Source organism: Fistularia commersonii, chromosome 12, assembly GCF_037954325.1.
Source record: "Fistularia commersonii isolate RoL2024-O1a breed Wild chromosome 12, RoL_Fcom_v1.0, whole genome shotgun sequence".
NCBI lineage: Eukaryota > Metazoa > Chordata > Actinopteri > Syngnathiformes > Fistulariidae > Fistularia > Fistularia commersonii.
Window position 1 is genome coordinate 3,938,708 of NC_141295.1, and position 21,975 is coordinate 3,960,682.

At 46.9% G+C, this 21,975-nt stretch overlaps 2 protein-coding genes across 2 annotated transcripts; one reads left to right on the plus strand and one right to left on the minus strand.

The window, feature by feature from the left end:
• Positions 1-330: 330 nt before the first annotated feature.
• LOC147228187 (synaptogyrin-1-like) lies at positions 331-11,553 on the minus strand. The gene is made up of 4 exons (XM_086156445.1): positions 11,004-11,553; positions 4,564-4,801; positions 4,337-4,482; positions 331-1,741 (listed from the first exon to the last, which is right to left on the minus strand). Exons 1-4 carry the CDS (start codon positions 11,103-11,105, stop codon positions 1,517-1,519), a joined length of 711 nt encoding a protein of 236 aa, XP_086012571.1. The 5' UTR covers positions 11,106-11,553; the 3' UTR covers positions 331-1,516.
• A 624-nt stretch (positions 11,554-12,177) lies between these two features.
• On the plus strand, positions 12,178-17,329 carry ift27 (intraflagellar transport 27 homolog (Chlamydomonas)). Its single transcript, XM_086156448.1, has 7 exons — positions 12,178-12,358; positions 12,911-12,990; positions 16,473-16,532; positions 16,659-16,718; positions 16,792-16,909; positions 16,979-17,088; positions 17,161-17,329. The coding sequence occupies exons 1-7, from the start codon at positions 12,325-12,327 to the stop codon at positions 17,263-17,265; spliced, it is 567 nt and encodes a 188-aa protein (XP_086012574.1). The 5' UTR covers positions 12,178-12,324; the 3' UTR covers positions 17,266-17,329.
• The last annotated feature ends 4,646 nt before the right edge of the window (positions 17,330-21,975 follow it).

Below are 21,975 nucleotides of genomic sequence, written 5' to 3' on the forward strand. Positions count from 1 at the left end.
TCTTCCAACTCCGGCAGATGGCGAACAGCCACTCTGGGTGAACAATTGCTTTAGCCTGTGTCGCCATCTTGTGACAGAACTAAGCACTACATGTGAATATTATTATAGTTTCACCAGAAGTCCTCATCTGGAGGTCATGAGCAACATCTAAAGTGTGTGTGTGTGTGTGTGTGTGTGTGTGTATGACTGGTTAGAGGATATCATTTGCAGTACGATTATTATAGCAGCAGAGAATTATATTAGAGTGGTGCAGGAAGATGGAGATGTTGGAGGAGGGTTAGACTATTCACACACACACACACACACAGACAGAGGGCCGTTCATCTCATCTCCAGCGTCTCCTTTTATTTATTTATTCTCCTCAACGGGGCTCCAAATCCAACAAACGGAAAAAAATAAAATAAAGAGATGGGCGTCTCGAAAGCCCCCCCCTTTCCCTCGCCGCCCCAGCAGGTTTCACAGAGGAACATCACACGTCTCTACATCTACGTGCCCGCGGGGGCAAAGAATACATCTGCACGCATGGATATACTGTGAGGACGTCTGGTCTACACCCCGAATGTGAAAAAAAATAAAACCCCAACCTCGACACAAGGGCTAGTACGACAACACTGGACGGACCAAAGAGCTCTTCCTCTGTTTGTTTTTTTTATATAAAGAAGCAGCGTAATGCCCTATAAAGAAAGCAGGATCTTTTGCTGGAACCCCTCGTGTACACGGAATTATATATTTACAACCTTTTAATGCGGAGATCCTTCAGCAGTGTGTCGGCGGTCGGCCCCGCGTGAACGGCTGAGAAGGAGGAATTCCGGAAAGTAATTTGTTTTTATTTCCCACTAAAGCTTCTCTCCCACCCGAGACAATTTGATTATACTTTATTTCTTATCTTACGGCCGCGTTCTATGTTCAGAAAAGTACATCTTTTTATTTGTTCATTCATTTATTATCTATCCAAGGGGGTCGGAGCCGAGATTGGGCGAGAGTTGGGGTTAAACATTGATTGATCACAGGGGCCACATATAGAGACGTACAACCGTTCACCCTCTCATTCACATCATATTGACAAACAACTATTAACTCATTCATGTCATAAACAAAAACACAGCATTCGCCTTCTCATTCACACGTCATATAAACACACATTCACTCACTCATTCATACGTCCGCCGCCCCAATTATAACTTTTGTCATTTATAGTACCCATGTTGCACTTTTCCGAGCCAGTCGAATACGACCAATAAAAAGGAGGCGGTAATAAAGGAGTCGCCGTTCAAACAGGGGGAAAAATAAGTTAAAATTCATCCATTCATTCCAGTGAATGCATGAACTAATTATTTTAATGGAATATTCCAAGATAGTGTATTTCTGATCATACCCGCCATGTTCTTTAACACTTGCGGCTAATTTTGGTCTGATTTATCGCCCTCCAACCTTCCCCATCCTGAGTACCTGCAGCTGTCAATCAACACCATTCCAGCCCTGCTTTACATTAGAAACCCCTCCCCACCGGAGTATCCTAGTAGTCCTGGCGCTGGTAGCCCCCGCTGCCATCGAACGCCCCGTCGCCATTGGCCTGCCCCCCACCGCCGCCGCCGCCGCCAGGGCTCTCCAGGTCGTCCCCTCCGAATGAGGTGTAGGGGGCGCCGGCGGCCTCCTGGCTGGGGTCCGTGTAGTCCTGGGAGAAGAGGGCTGAGTCGGCGCCCAGCTTGTACCTCTGGTACGCCAGGAAGGACTGGCCCGCCTTGTGGAGGGGGGGGGGGGGTGAAGGTGTTGGGGATGGAGGGGTGAATGAAGCGGAGATGGGGGGATGTTAGAGCAGAAAGAGAAGGAAATCTGGGTTAGTCCGATACCCGGAAGCCGCAAAATCCAGGATTACGTAAACCTGGATTGAACAAGTCTGATTTTTTCTAGATTTCAGTGAAGTCATCTGTCCTTTGGCGCAGTCAGTGGAACGTCCTGAGGGGAGGCGGCGGCAACCTGACATCAAATCCAGGTTTTTCATATTTTTGGGGGGGGGGGGGGGGTCAATGGAACATCAGGGGGACGATACCAACCTGACGTCATCCTGACGTCAAATCCCATGATTTTCATGTTTTTGTTTCATACCTTTCTGCCACTTTCTGAAGATGCAAAATCCAGGGTTAGGTAAGCCTGGATTAAACAAATCTGATATTTCGTAGATTTTGGTGAAGTCATCTGCACTTTGGGGGCGTCAGTGGAATGTCCTGCTTGGGGGGGGGGGGAAATAACCTGCCGTCATCCGGATGTCGAATCCAGGTTTTTCATGTTTTTGCGTTATACATTTCTGCTGCTTTGTGAAGCTGGAAAATCCAGGTTTAGGTAAACCAGGATTTAACAAGTCTAGATTCAAGTGAAGTGATTGGCACTATGGGGGGGGGTCAATGGAACATCAGGGGGACGATACCAACCTGACCTCATCTGGACATCAAATTACCTGATTTTCATGTTTTTGCGACGTTCATTTGTGCTGATTTCTGAAGCTGCAAAATCCAGGCTTACCTAAGTCTGGATTAAACAAGTCTTATATTTCCTAGATTTCAGTGGACACATTGGCGCTTTGGGGGCGTCAGCAGAACGTCATTGGGGGGACTGCGGCCACCTGACATCACGCGGACATCAAATCACGTGATTTTAATGTTTTTGCGGCATACCTTTCTGCCACTTTCTGAAGATGCAAAATCCAGGGTTACTTAAACAAGTCTGATATTTCCTAGATTTCAGTGAATTCATCAGTGCTTTGGGGTTGTGTCAGCGGACTGTCAGGGGGTACGGCGGCAACTTGAAGTCATTCGGATGTCAAATTTTCATGTTTTTGTGGCAAACATTACCCCTGCTCACTGAAGCTGCAAATTCCAGGCTTAGGTAAGCCCGGATTTAACAAGTCTAGAGTCTAGTTAAGTGATTCGCAAGGTTGACTCCGGACGCTCCCTGACGGTCCGCTGACGCCGGGGGTCTGAAAAGGTTAGTTTCTGCAAGAAGGAAGTGGGTTATTGGTCGGCGGGAACGGCGGCGTCCTGCGACCCTGAATGCATCACAGACCTCCACCATTAACTGAAATAAACTACCGATGCGGAGCGCCCTGTAAACCTGACGGCTGAATGATTGACGGCAAAGCCCCGCCCCCAAAAAGAGGCGGGGTGGGGTGGGGGGTGAAGGGGGCGGGGTCAAACAAACGGCTGGTGGGGGATGGGCTGGGTGGGGAACAGCTTGATGTACTCCTCCTCGAAGGACAGGTTCTTAAACTTCTCCATAGAGAAGAGCGTCTGGGCGCCCTGAGGGGACAGAGAGCCACACAGCCGTGAGTCGGACCGACCGCCGCGTCCGGACGCCATCTTGGCTGAGACCATGATTTGATTGGTTTTTCATTTTGGGCAAATTGACTTTTTAAATCAAAAAGATTTAAAAATGACCAAAATTCATTTAAAAAAAAAAAAAGTATCTAAAAATCGGCCAAAAAATAAAAATAACTGTTCAATAAAAATAGATAAAAACATTTTATGCACATTTATAAAATATTAATTACAGATAGTAAGCACCACCGACTAGTTGACCTTATGTTTCATACGTAGAAATAAGTCTGTTTAATAAAAACATTAAGTGAATAACATTTTATGCACATTTATGAAATATTGATTACAGATAGTAATTAGCTAGTTGATAGCTAGTTGACCTCATGATCGTTGTTTCCAGGCGGATTTCAAGATTGTATTTTAAAATTAGGTGTTTTTTTTATTGTTAATCAAAAATAGAAATAATTTTGTTTAATAAAAACATAAATTTAATAACATTTTATGCACAATTATAAAATATGAATAACAGATATTTAGAACCACCTCCTAGTTGACCTTATGATTCAAAAATGGAAATACATCATAAAAACAAATTGAATAAAATTTTATGCACATTTATAAAATATTAATTATAGATAGTTTGGAACCATCTACTAGTTGACCTTATGATTGTTGTTTCCAGGCAGATTTTAAGATTTTATTTTAAAATCAAGTGTTTTTTTTATTATTATTTATTCAAAAATAGAAATAATTCTGTTTAATAAGAACATAAATTGAATAACATTTTATGCACATTTATGAAATATTAATTACAAATATTTAGCACCACCTACAAATTGACCTTATGATTCAAAAATAGAAATAAGTCTGTTTAATAACAATATACATTGAATTACATTTTATGCATTTTTTGCACATTTATAAAAACGTGGATTTTTTTAATCATTTATTCAAAACTAAATCAAAACAAATCAGCTGATTCCTTCAAATTTCAGTGTGTGTGTGTGTGTGATTGTGAGACCTACCCAGGTGAAGATGGAGAAGAAGGCAAAGGTGATGGCGGCCCGGGCGGCGTCCCCGCCCTCCCTCAGCGGATTGTCCTCGTGATTGGTCACCTGCCACTGGTTGGCCAGGAAGCAGAAACCCACGAACCACATGAAGGACCAGAACGCTGCAAAAAAGGGGCGGGGCTTCACTTAGCACGCCATACTTTGCGTGGGGGAAACACTTACGCCTGCCGCAGGCGGCTTACCCGACACGCCGATGTCGGCCAGCACCGCCTTCTTGCGGTCCTTCACGCTGCTGATCTGCGGGAAATAAACGTCCAGCGCCAGGAACGCCACGCAGCAGAGGAACGCCATGGAGCCCATGAAGACGCCGTAGTTGCAGGCGTTCTGGTTGCGGTTGAAGATGCAGAACTCCTGGCCCTCGCTGGGGGGGTTAATGTACCCCTCGTTGGCGATGCAGCCGAAGATCACGATGGAGAAGAGCTGCGGAGGATGGTGAGACGGTGATGACCCTGCGGCCTGCAGACCCGTGATGCCATTCCCTTCGCCGCCATGGAAACGCATTTAGCTCAATATCACAATAGCACTTTCAACTTGCAAAATACATATTTTATTGCCTGTTTATATATTGTATAGTTATTTTATTGCCTATCTGTATATTTATATACACTGCTCAAAAAAATAAAGGGAACACTTAAAAAACACATCCTAGATCTAAATGAATGAAATATTCTTATGAAATACTTTGCTCTTTACACAGTTGAATGTGCTGACAACAAAATCACACGAAAATGATCAATGGAAATCAATTGTATCAACCCATGGAGGTCTGGATTAGGAATCACACTCAAAATTAAAGTGTAAAAACAAACTCCAGGCGGATCCAACTTTGATGTAATGTCCTTAAAACAAGTCAAAATGAATCTGTGTTGCTTCCTGAGTGGACACTATGATTTCACAGAAGAGTGATTGACTTGGAGTTACATTGTGTTGTTCAAGTGTTCCCTTTATTTTTTTGAGCAGTATATATTGTCTATTTTATACAGTTCTATATTTGTATTGTCCAGGACGACAGATAGAAATTAGCTATGAGCTATAATCTGGTACAAACATCTCTGCCTCTGTGCTTAATGTATTTGTACACTGTCCTAATTAACTTCTAAACAAACAAACAAACAAGCTCCACGCCGGGTTCGATCTGAACGGCGTCACACACACCCGAACATTCGTTTTTGACCGCGAGTAACCACGGTGACAAAAATCTCCGGCAAAACAAATCAAATTATCCTCGGCTTCTGAGATCCCAAGTGAGAAACCGAAATAAATGTGGACATCCCGAGTGAAGGATAAGCGGATAATAAATGAATGGATGAATAATGAATGAATGAGGCTGAGAAGTTCCAGACGGCGTCACGCCACTGGCATAAGTCAGCGGGAAATGAGCGGAGAAACTGCATTGTGGGCCATGCGACCCCAAATCTTAAACGCATATAAGGTCCGTTTACGTCACTGGATTTTACTGGGTGGGGGAGGATCGAATGGGGGTCAGCAGGACTAGAATCACAGCTATAAGACGCCATTACTGTGGTCAAAATGTGGCTTCATTTCTTCATAATCGCAGGTTCTTTGCACGCGAGGGACGGCGGGTCATTTTGGAGTCTGAAGCGTTTTTTTTTTTCCCAGCGGTCCACGTGCACGATCTTCGCGATGTTCCCGGGCCGAGGGAGAGGGTGAGGGGCGAGAAGGAGCCTCGCTTTCTTTGCCCTGCAACCTTTTCTCTCATTAAGTCGGCGAAGCGGTTGCGGTGGGAGGGGGGGGGTGAAGGGGGCGCTGCTATTTTTAGAGCAGCTGCATCGTCGCTGCCTCCATCTCCTCCTCTTCCTCCTCCCATCGTTACCGGCCACCGGCGTTCTGGAGGAGAAAGGACCTTTTTTTTTTTTTTTTTTTTTTTTTAAAAAACGAGATCCAGGTCAGAAAACACACACATGCAAGCCATCTTGAAAAGGTGTGAACTTCACCAGCCAGACATTATTCTGTTGTGGTGATAGAAATAAAAAACCTTCAACTATCAATCAACATTGATCTGCACACGTCCTCCGGCGGCGAAGCTAAGGCGGAGGCTTCCAGAGCTCCACCTGTGCTCCACGTCTTCTGCCCGAGGAGAACCTGCTGGACCACGGCGTCAACAAACAAGGTCCAGCAGGAGAGAAGCGATGATGATGATACCTCAGAAACGAGGCGCGCTTTTGGCTAATTCCCGGTGCGGTACTGTCTATCCGCTGGAGTCAACATGTGATCCTCTCGTTTTGCAGGAGATGGCAGGCGGGGTTTGACACAAAAGGCTGTGTGCACACGTGTGTGTGTGTGTGTGTGTGTGTGTGTGTGAGAGTAAGAGAACCACGCTGTCGTTCGAAAACCCAAACGAGTCGCCGCGTCGATCGGACCGAAGTGCAAAATAAAAAGGAGTGCGCTCATCTCGTGCTTTTCACGTCAAAGTAGATTCACACACACACACACACACACGTGCGCGCACGCACACACACACTGGTGTTTTTGTATCTCGGAGGCGGAATCTGAACTGTGAAACTGGGACATTTTTCGGAGCGGCTCATTTTAGCATGAAATCCTGCGGCGCTCCAAAACACACCCGTGACATTAACCCAAAGAAAAAAAATATTGCAATTTGCATTTTCCCTCGCGCGTGTTTTTCCGGAAAAATCTCAAACTTATTTCCACATCCCTCTCCTCCCCCTCCCAGTAAAATCTATCTGAGGGGAAATGCACTGGTTCAGAGATACAGGGCGGGGGTCAAAGGTTGCGGTCAGATTTGGACATGCTTGGAATTCTTCGCTGCTCTGGGTTTTTGTCGAAATCGCTGTCATTCGCCTCCAAAAAAAAAAAAAAAAGAAAAAAGATAGAGAATGGAAAAGGTTTTAAAAGCTGTTCTCTGCGCGCGCATGTGTGTGTGTGTGTGTGTGTGTGTGTTCCCAGGAGGTTCCCTCTGATCTCCACACTGATCACAAGACCCCTGGCAGAGATAAAACCCAGCCCTGTGAGGAGAAACCACGTGGTCCTCTGGTCTTGTGACCATCAGAGGGTCCACTTCCACGGACAGTGTGTGTGTGTGTGTGTGTGTGTGTGTGTGTTCTGAGCGCATCTTTCTCACACCTTGCTCTGCTTCGAACCCCTTCCTGCTCTCTGCTAAGTATCAGCCCAGCTTGGCTTATTCCCGGTGATTTGCCGCCGACTGACCAGCCCTTTCTGGATCGATCTTAAAAAGGAGACAGTCAGGGGCCACGGCATTCACACGAAATCACATGGCGCACACACACACACACACACACACACACACACACACACATGCAAGGGTTGTGCGTCTCTCTGTGACATGTGAATGAAAGGGTGAATGGCCGCTGCGCTTACTAGCCAAGGGCGCTAGGCTACGTCCCACGGGTCGGTTTGTTTTGGTTGGGTTTCATTACATTGCAGTTTGTTTTGATGTTTGGAAGATGAGCAAATTGGTCCGCAAATGTCACAAGCTTGCGCGCGCACACACACACACACACACACACACACACACACACAAACACAAACACACGGGTAAATACACTCCATCACAGTGGAAGCTGCAGCCTGTCAACAGGAACCAATTAGGCTCCGCTCGGCCAAAAGCCAGCACAAATAATATTGTTTAAAAAGAGAGACAGAAGATGCCCAGCCTTTTCTCATTCGCACAACTCCCCCCTTCAGAGGTGTGTGTGTGTGTGTTTGTGTGTGTGGTGTCGGTAAAAGGGGGGTGCAAAACACCCCCCCGTGCATGGGCGTCATGTTATTGTGCCATTTCTTACTGGATCCGCCGGTGATGCAAAGTCACTACAGGATGCAACAACGCCCTGCGTCAGGTGTGTGTGTTTGTTAGTGTGTGTGGCTTAGTGTCCACGGCGGTCTAGACTGGGACCTGACTGCCCTTGTCGCCATGGCAGCAGCTGCCAGTGTAACTTGGACGGAGTTAGAGAGAGAGAGTACACCTTGTGGAAGTGCGAGGCGACCGGAGCCGCTGCGGCAACGAGGCCAGGCCCGATTTTGGTGTCGTTTTTCTTCTTCGTTGGTGTTCGGACGCCGAATCCATTTTCAAATCCCCAGCGCGGCAGATGGTTCAAAATGCATAACCATCTGGGGAGGAAACTGAGGTGGGTACCGCTCAGGAGGTGGGAGGTGATTGGATGAACCATCTGTCCGTCACCACCTGTCACGGACCCCCTGCCTCCAGCCAATCAGAGGCCAAAGCCTGGGGGAGCCTTGCATTAAATTGCAAGGTTTATTAAAAAAGTGATTGGAAAGTAAGCTACAGTGGCACAGCGGTTAGTGAATTATTGCAAGACACGTGAATGAAAGGCTGAATAGTTACACTCTAGATGGCATGTGAATGAGAGACTGAAGGTTTTTATGTCAATATTAGACGTGTGAACCAGAGTTAGCAGTGGTGTGTCTCCACAAGAAGTGTGAATGAAAGGGGAAATGGCTGCGAGTGCAAAATCAGATAGGCTCCAACGCCTGAGTACACGACAGGCGGTATAGATAAACAATGAATGAACAGCGATTGAAATGTCCTCTGGTTGGTCTCCTCTAATGAGCCAGTCACACCAACTAGCAACTATCCAACCGCTACAAACTATGCTTAAATCCATAGCAACAACAACAATACCAGTGACAGAGTGCCGATCTGAGTAAATCCCAAAAAGTTGTACCTACGTTCCCTCCTATTGACGCCCTCATTAGCATAACAACCCCCTCGACCTAGTTTCTGCAGATCAACTCTGATTGGCCTAACAAGCCATCATAACCTGGACCCGCCCACAACCCTGACGGTAAAATTCAGAAACCCCCATTAGAACTGAGGAAGCCTCTTGGATAAGGGATGAAACGTCATCAAGTGAAGAAATTCAAGTCCAGTTGCGACAACAACAATTCACCATGACCTGGATGACCGAGAACCTCCACAGACACAACAACAACAGTAATAATAACAATAATAATAATATACTAGCTAGCCGGAGCCTCCTTTAACCACATGGCGCTGAACACAGAACGGCGTCCCGGCCAAACTCTCGGCCTTGGGCTCTGAATTCTGCACGCGCTCCTTCCAGTTTAGCGCCCAAGTGACGGAATGCCGACCTCTGGGTTTCCCCCGACACACGCCGAGGCCGAACCGGGCTTTGCGTTTCAATCAACTTGATTTAAAAAAGGATTCAAAACGCACTGAGAAAAGATCCAGGCTGGCAAACTTGGGAGTCACGTCATTTTAGAGTGGAAAATTTGATATCAGCCCGGAAAGTGGCCCGAATCGGTGGGTGACACACACACTACACTTATGTAGTTTCAATTTCACACGCGTTTATCGTTTGGTGACACATTCTCCCGTGGTTTCAGAGCAGATCTGCGGATAAGTCACCGAGGAGCACCAGGGAATTTTTTCTGCGCTTTTTAAAAGTATTCCTCGAAGCATCTTGGGAATTTTCTCCAATAGTTTTACTCCCCGGCTTCGAAAAGGCTGCCGATTGGCAGTCAAACCATAGAAATCAAAATGGTCATTTAGGAAGTTATATGAGCTTAGTCTATATAATTGTGTAACCCTTTTTATTTACGTTAAAGAAATAAGATATAGGATGAGGTGCTTTGAGAGAAAACACCTACACGCTGAGCTCGGCAGGAAAAAAAATCTGTAATTCTGTGACCCATGAAATTAGCGCTGTAAGCACCGCGGAGTGAAAATTATAAACAACTAAAAGTTTAAAATTGAAAATTCAATCAAATCGATATTCTGATCTGATAAAAATCCAACTGTTAGCTTTTTAAAGTGTTTCTAATGTGGGAAAATAAAGAAAACAAGCATGCTAATTTTTAGCATGAGAGGCGTATCCTATTTTACAGATGCTAACACTGGCAGCTAACATGGTTCGCTAGAGAGCTAAATTAGCTTCGTGGCTAGTGGAAAATCAGGGAAAAGTCGTAATGAATTTTGGTTTGACAGCCGCTGGTGTTTTATTTTGTATTTTAAAAGCGGGCTAACTAGCTTCCAGCTGCATTTACCCGCTAAAATGGAGCGGTGCCCAATCCTGTCACGCTGGAGTCTCGCCGCGTCTCGCCAGGAAATCAAGTTATTTGAAAATAACTGTTTTCCTCCGACTTGAATTCAATTTGTGTTGTCACGCCGGAGGTTAGATTTTTTTTCTTTAAATTTATTTATTTTTCATGATTCAATTTGAAGGCAGCGTCACGATACCGGGGAGGGAGGGGGGACGGACGGATGGCGGGCCTGAAAAGTGAATTAGCTTCCCGTGGCACGGAAACTGGCAGAAACCGAGGAAACCGTACTAAAGAGGACAGAGTTAAAGTGCAGAATATCACGGAAAAGAACAATATACATCATTTTGAAGGGAAGCTAGTAGCGTTCGCTGAAAAAACAAACATTTGATTGACGTCATGTGCATATTGAACTATCGCGAGAATACACGCTGATTGGCGCTCTTCACCTCAAGATGGGAGTGACCGCCTGGCGTTTTTTTTTTTTCTTTTCTTGTTTTATTTGTTTGTTTTTTTACCCTTCATGGACAACATGGGAGTGATGGGATTTTTTGTGCATACATTTGTGATTCGAACCCACGACCGGTGGCTGGAAACTCACCCACGACACGACGCGCAGGACGGTCTGCGGCTGCTGGAAGAAGGTGACGGGGTCGAAGGCTCCTCCGGCTTTCCCGGCGCCGTACGCCTGCATCCCGTCCATGGTTCCTCCGCCGCGCTGCTGCTCCTCCCGTGTGTGTGTGTGTGTGTGTGCGTGTGTGCGTGTGTGTAGCGTGTGTAGCACCGGGAAAAAAAAACACGCACGCGTTTCCGCCGCTGCAGGGATGGTTGCACGCCGGTGCCTTGCGCGCAGCCGCTCCTCTCCCGGTGTTTTTAATTCAATTGTATCCTTATTTTGATTATAATTATTACTATTATTGTTGTTGTTGTTGTTGTTATTATTATTGTCTAATGTAAATGTCCTCCTCTTCCTCCTCAATCGGCGGCCGTCAGAGGAAGCAGTGCGCCAGTGTTTTGGTGACGCGTGTGCTCTCTCTCTCTCTCGCTCTCTCTCTTTCTCTCTCTCCCTCTCTCTCTCTCTCTCTCTCTCTCTCTTTCTCTTCCTCTCTCTCTCTTTCTATCCTCTGTCTCTGTCTCTTTCTCTCTTTCTCTCTCTTTTTCTCTCTCTCTCGTGAACGCGCCTCTGGCGGACCCGTAGTAAAAATCGCGGGGAGGGGGGGTGTCACGCGCTCTACGTTTGTCCGGAAGTAGATTTTTTCAAAATGTATTTCATTTATCTATTTATTTTTTTACACGTGTATAAATACACGTGTGTAGTTTATATAATTTAAAATTTACATCCCGATTTGTTGTGGTAAGGAATTTAGTCGAAGACTTACAAATGTTTATTATTCTACAGTGACGTCACGAATCACAAAGCTACAAATTAGAGAATTACGGTCGGCAGGTGGACGCTGATGGGAAACAGAGCCCTCTAGTGGCCATGTGGTGGACCTTCACCAAGAGTCAAAGCTGGATTTTTAAACTTTTTTTTTTTAATACGTTTTTACCATAAGTACTATTTCTATTCTGTGTTCATCTCGATTAATAAACACCATCGATCTTATATTTTTTTAATAAATGGTAGACTGGTGATTGATTGGGAAGCGCCGTTAGGGTAGCGCAAGCTTTACCTTTAAAAAAAAAATCATCGAGAGTGAGCCAATCACGGTACGGCTAAGGGTGGCACGTGCTCACTAATGCGACCAATGAAACGGCTCGGTGACTGAGTTGCCTAGAGACGCGATGTGTCCGTGTTGCCGTGGTGTAGGGGAAGAATTTCAAGCAGCGTTGTCGGAGAGACAAGAAATAAAATGTAATTAAATTAAACGAGTTTTCTCTCAACACGGAGGACAGAAAATACTGACGAAGGATAAGCGGTGATGGTGAAGTTAAGGGCAAGGTGTCTTCTCGTCGGTAGGTGAAGGTTAGCCTAGCTCGAATGCTCAATGTTAATGCTGTTAATGTTGAACGATGCTAAGCTAAAGCTAACCACCATGAAAGTGAACCGCGGGAGTCGTATCAAACAATGGAGTTGACCATTATAAATATATAGTACCCTTACTTGCTCGATATTTGATTTAAGTGCAATAAATGGACCTACAATTGTCCACAACGGGTCATATTTGATACTCTAACTGAGGTAGTTACTACCAATGTTAGTGTTTTGCACAGCTAACTAGCTGTAACTAGACAAAACTAGCCAAACAAGTATTATAGCTGATTCATCTGTAACCAAATGGAAAACAGAAAAATCTTTTTACAGAGACTAAACATTTAAAAACAAGAACCCTCATAAAGTCTGAATCACAACAAAAGAGAGTCAAGCTCAGCTGATCACAATGATGCTCAAGTCCATAAACAAACGCTACTTCCTGTGTGTGTGTGTGTGTGTGTGTGTGTGTGTGTGTGTGTGTGTGTGTGTGTCTGTCTCTCTCTCTCTTTTTTTGTGTGTGTGTGCCTACGCAGGAGATGCCACCGTGGGGAAAACCACCCTCGCTCATATGTTTCACAGCGATGGATCCCTCTTCCAGAAGAGTTACAGCATGGTGAGAACACAACCGCACAATACACACTGCGACGGGTTGCACTCGTCCACATTGTGAAAGACCACGGCTTAATATACTTCTGAATAGAAGTGTTAACTATTCTTTACAAATTAATTAAAAACATGGGTAGTTCAATACTCTGAAAGTATCAAAATTAAAAGTGAATGTTTTGCAAACTATTCCGATTTGTGTGTTTATTACTTGCACCGGTTTCAACAGAAAACGTGTCAAAACACAATGTAAAGCAACCTGGAATGACCTGGGCATTTATGAAAATCAAGATTATTCCAGTGTGAATGGAAACAACAGTAGATAGTGGATTTCATTTGTATGAACATCAGCTTCCTCTGTATTCTTAAGGTGATTTTTTTATTTTCCATCTCTGACACGCCGCCGCTGAGGGAGATGTGTTCATGTGTTGGCGCACAGAGACCTCTCGTCGTGAATTATCTGTAGTATCCACCGGCTGCAGAATAAACAGATGACACAAGTGGTTGCAGGATTTAGGGATTGGACTGTGCTCTGAGGCACACGCTCACTTCAAGTAAATATTCTGTCATGGTTTCAGCGTCAAGCCTCAGCTCAGCCGCTAATCGGGGAGGCGATTAGTCACTACGGAGCGCAAGGACTTAATTAAGTAAAACACAATTCAGAGATTACACGTCTTAAAATCAGTGACACAAGCACAATAAAAAGACATGGTGAAAAAAATGAGCAATAAATCATGAATTCATTTGGATGGCCTCTTAATATCAGTAAGACATGATCAAAAAAACCAACGTGGGTTGTCTTGCAATTCAGCAAAGCGTGAAGTTGAACTGACTGAAGTGTTTGTTGAACAGTACAAAAAGTAAAAGAGGGTATATATCCAGTTTCTCAATAAATTTAAGAGCTAGCAAGTTTGTGTGTCACCCCGCGAACCAGAATGGTCCGGGACTCAGAACCACCCGTCTCCACCCGGCTCATCCCCTGGGCCTGAAAAGTTTCGGAAACCCGTCCGCTGGGGGGACGGATGTTGTCAAGGCTGAGACGCCCCGCAGTGCTCCGGAGCACCGGTAACAAATCCACACTCCCCTCTTCTCTCTCAAGGACTCCCACCCTCAACCCCCCGCCGCTGGAATCAGCGAAGTGCAGCGCAGCATATTGTACCAATTAATGCTGATGCGGTTAATGCTAATCTGCATTATTTATGCAAATCTGCACTGGGGAGGGAAGCGTGTCATTAACCTGACTCTATATATCGGGTCGCTGCTGTTCGCCGATTCGCTCCGTCAGTGTTTCTATGGCTATTGACTATTTGCGCGTGTGTTCAATGCTTTTTGTGTGTGTGTGAGTATCTTGCACGCCTGCTGTGTCAGCAGTATCAGGTGTTCTGAGGTGACGGAAGAGTCGATAATTAATACAGCGGGATTCTGGAAGGCTACCCGTAACAGGTAGTGGACAAGTATACGTACGAAAACACACACGCATGTATGCCTTATTGCAACACGCTATACCGTCGGCCGTATGGGGAAAAACAAACCCATGAGAATTATCAAAAATCTCGCTGAGGTCGATAAATGTCCTTTCAGCCGTGTTTCTAACAAACACCCCAGTGATTAAAAGCAGATAATCGGCGGTTTAATTGGAATTAGCTCCGGCCGGCCACGTGCGTGTGTCTGCTGAAGGGCGAGCTGGGCTCACAGACGTGGAAGTTCTACCACGCAGAACGCCATCGTGTCTGGCGTATATTCCGCCAGCTGAAAGAAAACGGTCGGGTCTCAGCCGCTGCTGTTGCTATGCAACAGCTAAAAAGCCCACTTGAAGCGGCTCCCGCCACAAGGCTAAGTATTATCATGCCGGCTCAGTCGACACCGAGTTACGAGAAAGTCCGTCTCGCGGTCTCCTCAGGCAGGAGTGCGCGAACGTCCTCGACTCTCGGTCAGCCGTCCATCCACCCGTCGACTCATCTGTTAGCTGGCGTCAGCGCTAGCGTGCTAAGGCTAGTAGTAATTGTCCGTGGGGGTGAAGTCAGGGTGAACGCCTGGTTCAGAATGACGTCTGAGGAGCTTCCTGACTTCCCTTATTCATCCCCGCTGACGATTTAGACGAAGCTAAAGCAAACCGTCAACCTTCTCCGCCTTCCCACTGCATCTCCGCAAAACAGGCCTTTTCCCCCTCGCGCTCAAGTTGACTATCTTCGATGTCGCCTGTCAGACTCCCTGCAGGGAAAAGTCTTCTCAATTGCGCGAACCCTTTCCTGTCGGGACACGGCGTCTACATGTGTGTGCGGTGATGTTGTGATGTCGATTACGTATTCACACACTCTCACCGCTGGTGTGTGTGTGGGCTAACACGCTTGATCAGATGTGACCCCCCCCCCTGAAGAAACAGCACTGCGACAAGGTGCTCCTCGCCTCCACGCCGCTCCTCGGTGCTCGGACTTTTTTTTGATTTTTGAAGGGTAGTGTCGGCCGTCGGCCATTCCGCTCACGTCTCCCTTTGAAAATGTCAAACGGCCCGTTAGCAATATTCCGAGCTTATTTGTTAGTAATAGGCCCTCATTGACATTCTGGCGAGAGGCATCCTTTGCATCGCAGCGGCTCATTAGGCTGCTCCGGAGAGGAGCCGCTGCACTCTGTGTGTGTGTGTGTGTGTGTGTGTGTTGGGAGGAATCGGTAAACGATGGTGTTTGTGTCTGGCCGAGGCAGTTCCATTAGGTGTCCGTCATGTCGCCGAGGACATGGGGGGGAGAAAAAAAAAAAGGAAATCAAGCCTGCAGGATATAAATTATTGAATTTGAAGGTGACGTCTGGTTTGTGCGTGTGTTTGTGTGTGTGTGTATGTGTGTGGGAGAAAAAAAACCTCGCCTTGCCTCTTCAAGGTTGCCCCGATAGAACAGGCGCGAGCAAACAGGAAGTGGAGGTAAAGTTGTAGTTTCCACCGTGATCCAGTTGTTTTCAGGAAGCAGTGGTCAGCGTCCATGTCTGGGGGGCAAAGGTCAAAGACGGGACTGAGACGCCCCTGGTGGGTTCAGGGACGCTAGCAAGAACTCGTCTGGGTCCGGATGTGAGTAATCAGATTACATGTGAAATATGAATGAAGTCGGGAAACGTCCGAAACACACAAAGCCGACTTTCTTTAGCGCTTACAGATGAAGCTCGGCTGATGTTTAAGTCTCGGTACGTCTTAATCTGGTTGCTAATGGGCCCAGGGAAGGTTGGGGGGATTCTGGGGGGGGGGGGGGGTCGCCCTAGACAAAGAGGGGAACCCCCCCTCCCCCTTTTTTATTACTATTCTTTATGACAAAGACTAATGGCACCGTGGAGACGCACGTGCAGGAGAGGACTTGGACGGCGCCGAGCTGGTAATTAGCAACACAAGTGTCGAGATGTTACAATGAATCATAACAGATGGTTTATAGTGCCGCCGCATGTGTGCGTGTGTGTGTGTGTGTGTGTGTGTGACTCTGAACTAAAGCCGAAATGCTGTTTGTCTGTCAGACGACAGGGGCTGAGCTGTTGACCAAGTGTGTCCAGATCCCGGAGACCGGCGACAGTGTGGTAAGTCCCGCCCCCTTCCTCGGGTTTTAACCAATCCCCGCTGCCAGATGTGTGATTGACAGGTGTAGATAATGTCCGCCGCCGCTGCCGGTTCCAGACTAAGATACCTTCTTCCTTCCCGTTCAGGAGCTCTACATCATCGACTCTGCGGGGAAAGAGCCCTTAGCGGAGGCCTGTGAGAAAATGGTATGATCCCCCCCCCACAACCCCGCCAGAATGGACCGTTCCGACCGCCATCTTTGACCCGCTCCCTCTGCAGTGGGGCCAGCCGTCGCTGCTCTGTCTGGTGTTCGACCTGACCAGCCAGCAGACGTTCGCCAGCTGCAGCCGCTGGACGGAGAGGGTCCGCGCCCGCTGCGGCGGATTCCACGTCCCAGGTAACCCCCGCCCCTCGTCCGACATCTTTGCTCGCGTACACACACACACACACACACGGCGTGTTTCAGGTGTCCTGGTGGGAAACAAGGCGGACCTCTCCGGCAGGAGGGAGGTGCAGGGGCCCGCGGCCCGGGACTGGGCCCAGAGCCAGGGCTTGGAGTACCACGAGACATCTGCGGTGAGTTCCACAAGACCATCTAACCGAGTCCACGGACGATGTATGTGACACCTGTGTGTGTGTGTCTTGCAGAAGGACATGGACAACTGCGATGCACCGTTCCTCAGTTTAGCCAAATCCTTCCACTCCCTGTACCTGGAGCGCAGGGAGGCCATCCAGAACCTGAGTCCAGGATAGACCATGAGTCTGCTTCGACACGCTGATACCGGGGAAAGTCAATAAATTCTTTATCTTTGTTAAATCACGTTCCTGCTTCCTTCACGTTCTGCAAGACGGAGCGGGAGGCGGAGCTTAACCCGGGCCGCACAGCCAGCCAATCGCAGGGATTCACAAGCGCTCAGCCAGTTTTTCAAATCGCTTACCGACCGTCCGAGGGAAACCCGGAGAACCAAGTCCGACACCAGACTGGAGCCCTTGCAAAAAGACGAGTGTGTCGTCGCGTCCAGGGGGCGCTGATCACCATGGCAACCAGCTGACGGCGCAGCGGGTAATCCCACTACGTTTCCGTTTTTTAAAATGTCACGACCGGAACCCGAAGCTCCGCCTCCTTCCCCGCACAATCTGAATCTAACGGTCTGACGCCTGAGCGTTGGCCGGCCGAAGCCACGAAGTTGGTGGTCAAATCCAGATGGGCCGCCTTTGGGAGGAAGCGGGTCGTAGCCACGTCATCCACCAAACTTCTCCACCTAGAAATCCCGAAACTCCTCCCGACCGAATCCGTCGGCGATCGCGGCGCCTCGGATCCCTCCGGCCTCCATGTTTGTTCTCCCGAGCTTTTATTACACAATCATTCACGAGTATTGTCAAAATCCAGTTAAATATGGACAGTTTTTCACTCTCTCGAGGGCGAAGCAGATGTGTTTCCCCGTCCTGGGAATTAAAAAACAAAAAAGGAGCCGAGTCTCCCGTCTCGGGGTTATTGCTTAATAAAGATGGCGGGCGGCGTGTGGGCGCCGCTTATTGCTTCAGGCGCATTCATTTCCGCTGATATTGGATTGGCGTGGGGGGGAAGAGGGGCTGCCGCAGTGGCAGGCGGTCGAGGCAGAAGGCCGCCATTTGCAAAATGGAAAAAAAAAAAAAACCGCTTTCCCAAGTCCTGATTTTTAACAACGCTCCCGAGATTTGTGTGTTTTTAACGTGTTCCAGGTCTGGATAGCCTCCTGGGTGAACATGCTAACATTAACGTGAACCCCCCCAAGGGGCTGAACAGCTAGCAAGAGACGCTATTTGGGTCGTGGATAGTTAGAGACTGCACACACATACACATACACACACACACACACACACATTCACATAAACACACATGCAGCGGGACAGGTTGAGATCAGCACATTTAAGGACGCGAGTTAGCATAATGGCTAATGAAGGTGCTAAGTGCTACAAGCGGCCGTAGCTCGGGGAAGGAGTATGTGTGTGTGTCTGTGTGTGTGTGTGTGTGTGTGTGTGCAGCCCCTAACCATCCACAAGGAAACCATCCACACACACACATAGACATAAACACACACATGCAGCGGGACAGGTTGAGATCAGCATATTTAAGGATGCGAGTTAGCATAATGGCTAATGAAGGTGCTAAGTGTTACAAGCGGCCGTAGCTGGGGGAGGGAGTGTGTGTGTGTGTGTGTGTGTGCGTGTGAGGTAAATACCAAAACTGCTGCATCTAGTAGATGGGCGCGCCTTGCAGGGGAGATGAAGCAGGAAGTTGCAAACGCAGGCAGGAAGTGCACGTGTTTTCAGTTGCAAGACGACAACGTGGGTCTTTTCGGCGCGGAGGGGAAAAGGAAGCAGTGCCATCGTCATCATCATTTGTACGAAGCCGACTTGAGACTTTTCTAGAAGGAAAATGAGAATCCCAAACCTGTGAGAAGAGCCGGGTCGTCCGGCCTGATCCCAGGAAATAGTTTGGGCCCGAAACGCTGGAGGTGAAGGAGGGAACCGGAGGAAGTGGCCGGGTGAGTGACGTCCATCCAGGTGCTTCGACGGATTATTATTAAACCAGCAGAAAGCTCACTTTTATCCCCAGTGTGTGACTTCAGGGTGAAGACGGACGGCCAATCAGCAAATCAGCCATTAGTTTTGAATTATTATTTCGAAATGATGTCGCAGGTTTTGCCTCCAAAATCACACTTTTTAGTTGAATTTAAATATACTTTATATATTATCACATTTTTATCTCACAGCTGTTACTATTATTATTCATTCTTTTACACCGATAAAAATGTTCCTTTTTAAATTGTTTTTATGATCTTACTTTTTTCTTATTACTATCATTTGGATGTATTATTCAATATAATGATACATTTTAATAGTATGTATTATCATGATTATTCATTGTTTTACTCCAATAAAATTTTCCTTTTCCTTGATTTTTTGAATCATAATTTTATACATTTATTTTTTTCATTGTTTTCGGTATTTATAATTCTTTAATACAATTATAAGATCTAACAATCATCGTGTTACTTGATGTATTATTTTTGTTATTGTTGTAATAATTAAAACATTTTTATTTCTAATAATGATGATGATGATTGTTTTCATTACTTTTATAACTATTTTACTCACTTATTTTACTTTTATTTTACTCAATCAAAATGATCCATTTCCCTGTCAATTTCTGTCGGGAATGACAACAACAACATGACGCAGCATGGAAACACCATGTATGTGTGTGTGTGTGTGTGTGTGTGTTGTGACACTGTGCTAACGTTCAGCCACATCAGGGTGCAAATGCTTTTCATATCTCACGCTAAAAAGTATCCTCAGACAAACACACACATGCTAACAATGATCCACACACACCCATGTTGTGTACCACCAATGCACCAGTGCAGTAAATCGCGTTGAACCTCCAAGCCAGCGGTGGGCAGTGCGGCGCTAGAATCCAGCTCGCCGTCCCATCTGCGCCGCCCCTTCCCCCTCTCTTCCCAAAGCCGCCGCCGCCGCCTTCCCCCGCTCGCCTCTCTTCAGTGATCACAGCAGCACTGCAGAGAGACATGCCTGCCTCTTTGATCATCGCAACGGGGGTGGAGGGGAGGATGGGGTTGGGGGCGACGGAAGCGATGCAGCAGGACATCGAGGCTGATGTTGAAGAATTTGACATTTATTCTGCCGCTGACGGAGCGATGGAAGGGGAAGAAGGCGCAGTTTGTGATAGGAGGAGGAGGAGGAGGAGGAAGGGGGGGGTAAATTGGATGACAGTAACGGTATTAAAGCGAGCAGGCCAACGCCGCGTTTGCACGCCGCCGTTAACCCCGAAGAAAAACCCCGCGATGAAGAGTCGCCGCTCGTCCGGATGCAGCTTCGGGGTTCAGTCGGGAAAAAAAAAAAAAGAAAAAATGTCCAAAAACATCAATCCGGAACAGATCCACCCCCTTGCCTCATCTTCACTGTGATGGCGGGTGCTAATGTTAGCAATGCTAACCCGCTGACCTTTGACCTCCCCTCCAAGACACCTTTATTTTGAAAGTCTTTGTGTGTCACTTCCGCGTCTGAGCATCCAGGAAACAACACAGTTGGATTCGAGACGACGTTTTTGGGGTTTTTTTGTTTTTTTTTTATTCGTATATTTTTAATCACAATTCTTTTTTTTTTTTTTTTTTTTTTTTTTTTTTTTGTACTTATAATACAATTCGTGACGGCCGTGCCTCTTGTTTCACTGAAGCCCCGGGGTTTTTCACAGTAAAAGCACTGGAGCCACGGTTACGACCCCCCCCACCCCACCCAGTGTCTTCTGGGTTCTGAGAGGTTCTTCTCGGGTTCGAGACCCTCCCGGGTCGCCGTAGGAACGCCGCGCGGCGCCGGCACCTTTCGGCTCGAACCCGCCCGTGCTAATGTCAGGGCTAGCCCATTAGCAAAGAACACGTGAGATCAAAAAACAGGAAGTCATTTTCTAAATTTTGGCGTCGGTTCGCGTATGTGTGCTAGCAAAAGAGCTAGCGGACAGGCTAGTAACCTCAGCTGCTAGTAAAGACGCTAAAGTGCTAAAATCTTATATCAAGGAGATTTACAGGAAGTAGGAAGTACGGACGCGAGGCTAACCGGCGCCGACTCGAGGCTAATCGGGCGACTTCCTGGAAACATTCCCTTGGTTTATCTTTTTTTTTTTTTTTAAACGACACAAATAAAGACTCGCTCTGCTCCCTGGGTGGCGGTGGCGGGTGGAGGAGGGGGGGGGGTTGTGGTGGTGGAGGGGGGTCGGGGGGTCATTTTTTTATTTACCGTTCAAGTTCAGAATCATTCAGTTTTTGGCACCCGGAAAAAAAAAAAAAAAAAAAAAAAAAAAGATTATCACGCTTCTCCGTGCGTTCGTCTTAAAAGTCCTCATTTACAACGACACAAACGTAAAAAACAACGGAGGGGGACGGGGAAGGGGACGGGAAGCCGACCAATCAGATCAGAAAAATAAAAAGCCTTGATATGTTCTCCGGAGTTTGTTCCTAGAGCGTGACGAAGTCCCGTCTTGGAAGGGAAAGAGAGAGAGAGAGAGAGGAAAAAGTAAAAGGAAATAGACACAGTACTGTAACATTAAGTTCTACTTTGTCACGCCCGCCGCCCTTATATGGTAATCATTATTCAAAACATGTTCCTTAAAAGCAGATCGGATGATTTTTTTTTTTTTTTATTTTGATCAGCATGCATGTAAATTCTTCTTTTTTTTATTTTTGTTTTATTTTATTGATTTTTTTTTTTTTTGGACTCTCTTAGCTTCACCTTGCTGGTAGCAATGTTCTCTGGCACGTACTACTCTGTGTCTTTGGCAGTAGTGACGCCTCATTGTCCACAGTCTTCTTCAAGTTTGCCGAGTTTTCGACCCCCCCCCCAACCCGACCCCCCGACCCCCCCGCCCTCCGTCAACCACTTCTTTCATTTGGGGGGGAGGGAGGG

What these genes read in the sequence shown, in the direction of transcription:
- ift27 (XM_086156448.1), top strand. Translation starts at nt 12,325, where the DNA reads ATGGTGAAGTTAAGGGCAAGGTGTCTTCTCGTCG. An exon ending in CGGAGGCCTGTGAGAAAATG is followed by an intron (nt 16,719 to 16,791) that starts GTATGATCCCCC and finishes CTCCCTCTGCAG; the next exon opens with TGGGGCCAGCCGTCGCTGCT. An exon ending in AGTACCACGAGACATCTGCG is followed by an intron (nt 17,089 to 17,160) that starts GTGAGTTCCACA and finishes TGTGTCTTGCAG; the next exon opens with AAGGACATGGACAACTGCGA.
- LOC147228187 (XM_086156445.1), bottom strand. Translation starts at nt 11,105, where the DNA reads ATGGACGGGATGCAGGCGTACGGCGCCGGGAAAGCCGGAGGAGCCTTC. An exon ending in GGCCGACATCGGCGTGTCGG is followed by an intron (nt 4,483 to 4,563) that starts GTAAGCCGCCTG and finishes CCTTTTTTGCAG; the next exon opens with CGTTCTGGTCCTTCATGTGG. An exon ending in TCTTCTCCATCTTCACCTGG is followed by an intron (nt 1,742 to 4,336) that starts GTAGGTCTCACA and finishes CCCCTCCACAAG; the next exon opens with GCGGGCCAGTCCTTCCTGGC.